Source organism: Passer montanus, unplaced genomic scaffold (assembly GCF_014805655.1).
Source record: "Passer montanus isolate IOZ18808 unplaced genomic scaffold, ASM1480565v1 scaffold69, whole genome shotgun sequence".
NCBI classification, from domain to species: domain Eukaryota; kingdom Metazoa; phylum Chordata; class Aves; order Passeriformes; family Passeridae; genus Passer; species Passer montanus.
Window position 1 is genome coordinate 2,945,477 of NW_024372036.1, and position 9,289 is coordinate 2,954,765.

General features: G+C 44.1%; 1 protein-coding gene across 2 annotated transcripts; it reads left to right on the top strand.

The window, feature by feature from the left end:
• NDUFV3 (NADH:ubiquinone oxidoreductase subunit V3) lies at positions 1-8,431 on the top strand. 2 transcript variants are annotated; one of them, XM_039729322.1, is made up of 5 exons: positions 114-129; positions 218-284; positions 2,023-2,250; positions 3,575-4,519; positions 8,144-8,431. In XM_039729322.1, exons 4-5 carry the CDS (start codon positions 3,640-3,642, stop codon positions 8,299-8,301), a joined length of 1,038 nt encoding a protein of 345 aa, XP_039585256.1. In that variant the 5' UTR covers positions 114-129; positions 218-284; positions 2,023-2,250; positions 3,575-3,639; the 3' UTR covers positions 8,302-8,431. The 2 variants fall into 2 exon arrangements, with proteins under 2 accessions (XP_039585255.1, XP_039585256.1); XM_039729321.1 differs by lacking the exon at positions 2,023-2,250 and having other exon boundaries at positions 1-129.
• Positions 8,432-9,289: the final 858 nt, after the last annotated feature.

Here is a 9,289-nt window from a genome sequence, read left to right on the forward strand (position 1 = left end):
ACCGCGCCCGCGTGACGTCACCCCGCGCCCGCCCCGCCCACCCGGAGCTGCCGGGGCGCCCTGAGGGCTCCGCGCAAGATGGCGGCGGCCGCGGCGCTGAGGGGCGGCGGGAGGGCGCTGAGCCGCGAGGTAAAGGGAGCTCCGGGAGAGCCCCGCGCCCCTCAGCTGTCGGGGTTCCCTCCCGCTGCGTTAACTCTTGCTGTGTTGTGCCGCGCAGGTGTTGCAGCTGGAGGCGCGGGGGCTGTGCACGAAGCCGGTGGGCACCGGGACGCCGCCGCCAAAGAGTAAGGGGGTGGTGTGGCTGTGAGGGGTGTCGGGGTGTCGGTGAAGGAACGGGGGAGGAGAGATGGGGACGGGTCGCGCCTCGGAAGAGGCGCTGCATAAGCTGGGAAAAAACAAGGACTGAAAGGTCACCGCCATGTAAACGAGGGTGTCTGATAAAATGTACCGCGTAGTAATAAAAGTAGAAGTAAAGGTCAAGGTCTGGTTGTGTGGAATAAATTTTTATATATATATATATATATCTGTGTGTGTGTGCGTGTATATAGATATATATATCTATATATATATCTATATATATATATATACACACACATATATATACATGTCTAGGTATATAGTTTTATTTGTCACTTCTTTTCTGTTCACCTTCACCTTAATAATATTCAAGGCCAGGCCGGATAGGGCAGTGTCAGACTGTTCAATGTGTATGAGGGTGAAGGCTTCAAACTGAAAGAAATTAGGGTTAGATCAGATATCAGGACAAAATTCTTTACTGTGAGAGTAAAGTGAGGCCCTGGCACAGGTTGCCCAGAGAAGCTGTGGATGTCCCATCCCTGGAAGTGTTTTTAATGAGGTGTAAAACTAGTTTTTAGCTTAAGGTTTTTGCCCTTGTCCTTTGAAATGTTTGTGTTATCAGGGTTAAAAAATAAAAGGACTAGAGAAGGGCTTTTAAGATGCAGATATCCCAAACAGCAGCTGCAGGCAGTGGTGTGAGAAGCTGCCATGGCCCTGTGTGTTAAATTTGGTTATAATGCTTCTTGCCCCTTGGGTCTGCACGCCTGAACCTCGGTTTGGATGCTGCCCTGCATCCTGCACTGAGGAGTATTTGAACCCTTTTATCCCTGACCAAAGTCCAAACAAATTTCAGAGACTGATGCCTTGTTTGTGTAAACGGAGGCTCAGGGGTTCAGTGAGGTTTCCTGTCCCAAATGAGAGATCCAGGTGCTGGAACAGGAAAGCTCCATGGAACCACATGTAGGAGCCATCAGACTTGTTGACTGCTGTTGAAAAGATCACTGAAAGAGCAGCTGAAGGCAGACTTCTGCCACCTCCTTAAATGCCAAAGCAAACAAAAGCCTGGCTGTTCCATTAGGAAAGCCTTCACAGATTGATTGATTGAACAGCAAATTGCTTTTTATTATGATTTATCTTTTTGCACTAAGTGTATTTGAGATGCACTTTGTTATCAGTTTCTGGATTCACTGTGCTGCAGCTCTGATTTGTGTCAGGAGCCCTCTTAGGGCAGCTGCTCCCCTGCAAACACTCAGGTTAATTTAATTCAGATGTTTAGGATGCCTGTGCCAGATCCTGGCTGGAACAGGATGTGCAAATTTTCCTTGCTTTGGTAAATTGGTTGTGTTTACATACAGAGTCAGTGATGGGAAATAGACCTGTAATTGCTGCCTGTCACCTCTCTGAGTGGGATCAGCCTTTAAATGAATGCTGGGAATGATGCTGATGTTCCAAGGAGGAACACGTCTGGGAATGGTGTTTCTGTGACTGACTTGGAGGTGTTGTTCTTTGGCCAAAGTGATGCAGTACAGATTAGCTGCTGCAAAGTTTGAAATAATTAAAGTGGATCAGTTGTGTTGGCTGTTTCAGCTTTTAATAATAAAATCTTATCTTTTTCACTTATCCAAACTTAACTGCTTTAAGTATTATTCCAGTAATTAATGGTCAAATTGAATTTTCCCTGCCTTCTTGGTTTCTTAGGATGTTTTAACATTAATTCTTCTTCAGGTTTTGCTCAGCTTTCCCTTGTCTATCCTCCCTTTGGCCATTCTGGTGTTAGTTTAACTCTTCTGTGCCTCTCTGAAGAACTCTTCCTCACATGTTAGATTCTCCAGGCTGCTGTTTGGCTGGGTCAGTCTGTGCAGGGAGTCAGACCTCTTCCAAAGGTGGCTGCCCTTCCTCCTGCCTCCCCCTGCCCTTCCTTCCCATCCTGCACCTTCCATCTGGCAGAGAGAAGTACGTGCTTGAAATTATCCAAAATACTACCTGTAAACTTGAAATCTTCTTTTATTGTGTTTTGTTATGATAAATCTTTGCATTTCTTTCTTAAATACTTTGCTTTTATTTTCGTGTGCTTGTCTCTTCTGTGATGTTTTCATGTAGACATGGCTAAAGACTTGCTTCTGTTCAGAACTAATGGTAATAACTCCTTGTTAATAACTCCAAGGTGTTACCATACAATACCAGTGAGGGGAAAGCTGTATCTTGTTTAGGGGCATATAAAGTAGTTCTAGATTTCCAAACTCTGCAGAAAAATCTGCATAATGTGCTGGAAATCTGTTGAATTTTGCTGCTGGTTGGAAGTGATGCAACTTGTAATGGAGTTGGCTTTGCTACAGCCAATTTCAGCCATGGTGAATCTTCTTAATGTGCTCCCAGTCCTCCTTCACCTCCTGTTTTCTGTAACCACAACGGTATTTGCTGTTGCTCAGCCTCCTGAGGATGATGATAAGCATCCAAGGGATATTATGCATACCCTGAAAGGACCTGAAAATTGCTGCCTTCTCTTTCAACTGTTGCTTCCTTGTCTGGAGAGTTTAGCTTAATGCAGATTTCCACAAAGGAGAAGAAACTGAGACAGAAACAAACATGAAGCATCAGGAGATCTTCTAAGGCCCCTTTAACAAAGAGGTGTCAAAGCAGAAATAGGAAGGGAAGCCTGGAGGAGAGGAGGTCTTGGGGAAATAGTGTTGAGCTGTGGGGACACACCTCAGGGGGCAGCTCACAAGTAACACTTTCATGGATGGACTCAGGTGTCTCTTACTCTGCTGCTTTTCCTTTGGGAGTCATCCCTCCCCTCTGCTCCCAGGACAACTCTTGCAGGCAGCTGTGGCTGTGTCTCTTTACTGTGTCTCTGCTTGGCTGCCTTGTTCACACACCAGTGTTGTCTCTGCAGCATTGCTTGAAGAGCTTGGCTGATGAGCCATCCTAGTGCTCACCTGAGATAGGGAAGTGTCTGCAGACCTTTTCCAGTGCTGCAGAGTTGAAGCACAGGGAAAAGCAGCTCTCGGAGGGGTCTGGCAAAGCGAGGAACATAAGGGTTTGTCTCTTGAGTTTTGGCATCGCAGCAGCAAAAACTGTTACGTGCTAGTAGAACTCCAGTTCCTTTAACTTAAAAAAGTCTAAAAACTTTCCGCTTTGCAATGCCTGTATTTAGCATTATAATTACTTTCAGTTTATTTTTGTAGTAGATTATCTCTGAAAGTTAAAATTGTGTGATTAAGATCAGTAATAGTGATGTTAGACACAATGATGATAATCCTCTTTATGCCATTTCTAGATGTAGTGGCACCACAGGGAAGCACCAAGCTGCTTGCCGTGAAGGCACCACTTGAATTTCGTAAAATGTTGTCTTCTAGCTCTCTCCTGCTGTCTGCAGACAAAGGTGAGAGCATTTCTAGTACCAACCTCAAGGAAACTGCAAAACCTGCTGAAGACACGAGGATGCCCATGACAAGAAAAACTGAGGTTGCATTTCCTCAGCGAGGAGTTGCTTCCTCCCGTGAGGAGGAAAACCCCACCACAGCTGCAAAAGGAGGAGGCCTGAGGAAAAAGTTAGCTGAGGAACAGACTTCATCCAGCTCAGAGTCAGATTCTAGCTCAGACTCCGAGGATGAGAATGTTGATGATTCAGAAGTTGCCACTAAAACTAAAGTTGAGTTTCCCAGACGATATCCCGTCATTTCTGAGAATATGGCAGTAAAGGCATCAATGCTGACAAAGGAGAAATTGTCCCAGAAATCCCTCAAAGAATATGGAATTAAGAAGCTGCCACGCAAACCAGAAATTGACGTGTCTCCTGTAAAGCAGGTCAAATTTTCTAAAACATCAGTCAGCCAGGAAACATCAAAATCCAAAGCAAGAGACCCCAAAGTAAAATCCCCTCCAAAAGAAAAGGTCTTAGAACCACATGTGGTGAAAAGTCTGGACCTGGCCGACATCACTCGTAAATCTGATCACGTGGAGGAAAAGTCCATTGGGCCCCAGGTAGCAGCTGTTCAGCTGAAAACCTCAGCAGTGACTCAGGAAGACAAAAAGCAAGATCTGCTATCCAGAGGAGAGAAGGAAAAGATGAAGAAGGCACAGGAGTTGCAAGCAAAAGAAGCAACTGCTCCTAAAGTGGAAGAGACCTCTGGAAGCACAACGCTGGTGATGGGCACCACAGCCAAGGAGAAGACCACGCAGGAGGCAGGAGTCCAGGCTGGAGAAAGCAGCACAATAGATGGTACAGCTTTAAATTGTTTGAACTGTATTGATTCTTGTAGGGTTTGACTTTTTTAAAGGGTTTCTACATCTTCTGTGATCTTTGTTCTGAGGCTGGCAGAGTGGCAGTGACTTTCTGGAAGATAAATTGTTCACTGCTAATTGTTGTGAGCTGTCAGTAATACTCAGTCTCCAGCTATGCTGGGAAAGGAAGCGGTTTCATTTCTCTGTATTTATAGTTTCATAAAGCAGTTACTTATAAAATGGAAACAAGATTGTTTCCACTGCGAGTGAAATCATGGGTTTTATATGACAACGCTTGTTTTCATTCTTCTCTTTTCTTGGAAGGGTTTGGTAGCTGCCATTCTCATGAGTCAAATTTGGTGCCATCTCATTGTTGCTTAAACTCTGCCATCTTTCTGGTTTTGTTTTGGGTTTTGTTTTGATGTTTTGTTTTTCAAGCTGTCAGTATTTCAGATTTCAGAAGGAAATCACAGTGTAATGCCAGAAACAGGCCTTGCTGGTTCTGAGACTGGAAGGTTGCAAGCAGCTCGTGTGGAAGTAGTGAGTCAGTTTTGTAGAGAGCTGGGGAGGAGACACTGGTGTGTTTTCAGGAAAGACTATTGTGCATCACATAATCATCTCCTCAGCTGTGCTTCCCTATCTGACCTACCCTTCTTATTTACTGCCATCCTGTTAATTGATGGTCCTGCTGATCTCATTTTGTGTATCTCAGTAGCAGATGTCTCTCTGTCCTGATCTGTTGAGATTCTGCCTTGCATCTTAGGCAACATCTGCCATTCTTGAGACCCCTCTTCTCATTGCTACTTTGGATTTAAGAATTTGCCTGCTTGGAAGTCAAAGCAGTATTAATTGTAAGGTTGCTTGAGTCTCATTCTTCAGGAAAAGCCCTGGGAGCCAAGGGAATAGCAAATTGAATGTGAGCCAGGAATGTGCCCTTGCAGCAAAGGCCACCAAGGGTGACCTGGGAGGAGCAGGCTGAGGGAGCTGCTCAGGGGTGCAGTGTTCAGTTTGGGGCTCCCCAGTGCAAAGGAGATGTGGGGCTGCTGGACAGAGGCCAGCAAAGTGCCACTGAAATGATGGAGGGACTAGAGTATCTCTCCTGTGGGACCTGGGACTGTCCTGCCCAGAAAAGAGAAGGTTTAGACAGGACGTCATCCAGGTGTGGAAATAACAGGAGGTTTGTGCAAAGAAGACAGAGGTAGGGCTGTTCAGTGGTGCACAGTGATGGGACAAGAAGCAGTGGGTACAAACTGAAACACAGGGTTTTGCCTGAACATCAGTAAACACTTTTTACTGTGAGTGATAGAGCACACTGCACAAGTTGCACAGAAAGGTGGTGGGGTCTTCAGCCCAACTTGGAGACATTTAAAAATGTCTGGACAGGGCCCTGGGCCTCCTGCTCTAGCTGACCCTGCCTGAGAATTTGGGGTTGGACCAGCTGATCTACAGAGGTGTCTTCCACCCTCAGCCATTCTGTGGCTCTCAAGTGCCTGACCAGGTTTAGAGACAAAATAATTGCATTTGTATGTCAGCTTCTAGGAGATGGTGCTGAGTAAAAGGCCTGTCTTCTGTTAGAGGGCTCATAATTTCATCTGTTTCCTTACCTCCTCCCTTGATGGCAGCTCAGATGACTGGAAGTGGCACTCTGTGCTGGACTCAGTCTTGGAGGCCTTTTCCAACCTAAATAATTCTGCAATTTAAAAACCAAAATGCTGCACTGTTTGCAAGTAATATTTTGTTTTGCTTGTTGCTTCTTGCAGTCAACAGCATAAGCTTTCTTCTAAAAATAACAAAAATTTGGGAAGGGCTCTTTGTTTTTATCTACAGGTGATGCTTTTCTGACCATTCATCCATAGTGGAGTTCTAGATGCTCAAACGTTTTTCTTTTCTGGTGTCTCCATTTGTATCTTGTTCTCTCTTCCTTCTTTGAGAGTTGGCACTGCTTTTCCTTGTTCAGCATTCACAGCTGACTGCACCACCTGTAACTCCTACTTCTGTCCTGCCCCTGTGTCCTTATGTCTGCAAACTCTGCAGCAGCTGCACAAAAGATGTAAAAATAATTTTTCTTAATGCAAACCTGGATGTTCAGGTGATGTCATCCCTGTTTGGAGCAGTCAGCAAAAACTGCTGCCTTGAACTGCTGAGTGAGGAGCAAAGTTGGAGCTGGGAACTCAGAAATAGGCCTGTGATTCATTTCATCAGAGCATCCTGAGAAGTGCTTGCTCTTTAGGAGACAAAGCAGAGATGAAGTGTGGGGAGGATGAACTCAGGAAGAAATTTTTCCTTTGAGAAGCCAAGTGCAGTGTATTTGGGCAGGAAGAACAAGGCTCCATCTGCTTCCCTTCCTACACATCTGTCTCTGAATTTGGAACAACTGGCTCTTGCAGGTTGAGCTACTCTTGCCTCCCCTTGCCTGTTCCTGGGGCTCTTTGCAGCAAGGAGCATCACCTGCCTTTTCTCTCTGGATCCCATCTCCTGTGAGCTGTGTCAGGAGAACTGAGCAGCAGGCACAGGGATATTTCCTGTCATGTTTTGCTGAAATCATGACTTAGTACCTTGAGTTTTATAAGCAAGCCTTGCTAAATGCTACAGATATTTCTCTTAATCTGATAGCTTCACACTGCAGTAATTATTTCATAAGTAAAGGGAAATCCTGGTGTTCAAGTTCTTGTGTTTTTATTATAGGTGGACCTGTTAAAATAAGGGCTTAATACAGTCTAACCTGAACCACCACATACAAATTTATACAGCAGAGCTTTTCAGTACACTGTGTCTTCTTCTGTTGTTAAAACTCTGGGTATGCAAGAATAAATGAATACTGGGAGTAAAATTTTATTTCTTGCAATTTGCTCAGTTGTAAAATCAGCCTGTGTAAGAACCTTTTATGTAAATGATACTGCCTAGATTTGCATAATATTCTAAAAGCATAAGAATTAATGTTGGCTTTAACAGGAAGTAAGGAGTTCTAAATAACTTTATTGGGTTATTCTTTTTTGAAGGAAAGCTAATACAAAGGTTAGAAGGTTATATTTAAAAGAAATTTACATCAAAGGCTCTTGATAGATTACTGTTTGGTATAACCTCATTTGAAATTAAATGGTGGAGATCTTGCTAATTCCATCGCTTCTCCCCATGGCAAAAATGCAATCTGTAAAGCAGCTCTAAGAGCTGTATCTCCTGGTCTGACAGGATGATACATCATTTGTACTGCTCCTTTGCCCCTCCTGGTTTGCTAAGAATGTCACCTACTGTTCTGGCTGGAATGAAAAGCAAGGCAAATATGAGAAAGCCAGGAAATGCAGACATATGTCTTCCAGAGACAAATGGAATGTTCTGCCCTGTCCACCCCCAGCATTAGGTGGTGGTTTGGGTTTAAAACCTGTGCTGTGCAAGATGCCTTGTGCTGATCCCTGCTCCCCACTGCATGTGCTGCTTTGGGGCCAGACGAGGCACCAGCTGCACTTAGTGAACTTCTCCTTTTGTTAAAGTTGCTGACTTTTTTTTCTTTCAAATGTTCACTGCATGAGGGATCTGACAATTTATGAAGGCTGACTCAGTGCTTAAAAACACTGTCCTCTGGTGTGGCATCCTCATAGTCACCAGTTCCTGTTTGTTTTCACAGAGACAGCTCAGCCTGCTCCAGAGGAGTTTGACAATTCCACCTACAAGAACCTGCAGCACCACGAATATCACACGTTCACCTTCCATGACTATGTCGCTGTCCTCGCGAAGTACAGGCAGCCTCAGCCCTCCTCTGGCAGGCCATCACCAAGGCACTGAGAGAGCCACACTTACAGCCAGCACCCAGGCAGGATGGGGAATTGTTCTGTTTAGCACTGCTGCTTCATCTGTGTAATTGAAATCAGATAATAAATAATAAAGGCATAATAACCTGGGCTTTTGAACAGTTCTTCCTGGCTGTTGGAGTCCCTCACTTCTTGACTTTAATGAGTGAACTGCAAATGAATTATCACTGAATAAAAGTATCTTTTCTACCTCTCCATATATATTATTTGGTGATAGTGTAAAAAAGTCTTTTTGACTTTTCAGTGTCTTCAAACTTTGGGTACTGACCATTCTTACAGGATCATGTCAAAGATTCCCATGGGATTCAACTCCTTTGGAGTGTGTGCCATGTTTAATTTGGTGTCACTGTACTGCAGTGGGCTGTGCTCCTTACACATAAACGTGTTCCCAGCTCTGAAGAGGTAATGTTTACTCTGGATTTGGGAGTTAAAATCATTGGCTGGGAGCAGCACAAGAAGTGTTTGTCTCCTGTGGCTAGAGTGAATGTTTTGTGTTAGTGGAGGAATGCAAGTTTATGTAATGTGATTGAAACATCTCAAAACCTCTGCTCTTGTAAAGGGAGAACAGAACATACAACTTTATTTAATCATCTGTTGGGGCTCCAGCAGTAATTGAAATTACTTTAAATGTTAGAGAATCTCAGTGGGCAGTTCCTAATAGACTTTTACTCTGTTGATTAAACTTTCAGGAAAAAACCTATTTCTATGGATAGAAACACTCAAACAATTATTTTTAAATGTGATGAAAATACCATAAGGGTGAAAACAGCTCCTGGTAATAACTGTTGAGAGCTTGTTTAATTTCCCACTTCTTTTTTTCCCCACACTAAAAGTTAAAATTGCTGTCCAGCCTCAGTGTTGCTCTGCAGAAAATGTGAGCCATGAGGCACTTCTCAATACACGTTATCAGCAGTTCCAGTTGGTCTCAGTAAATTTTGTATTTCCATCCCATTAGTAACAGT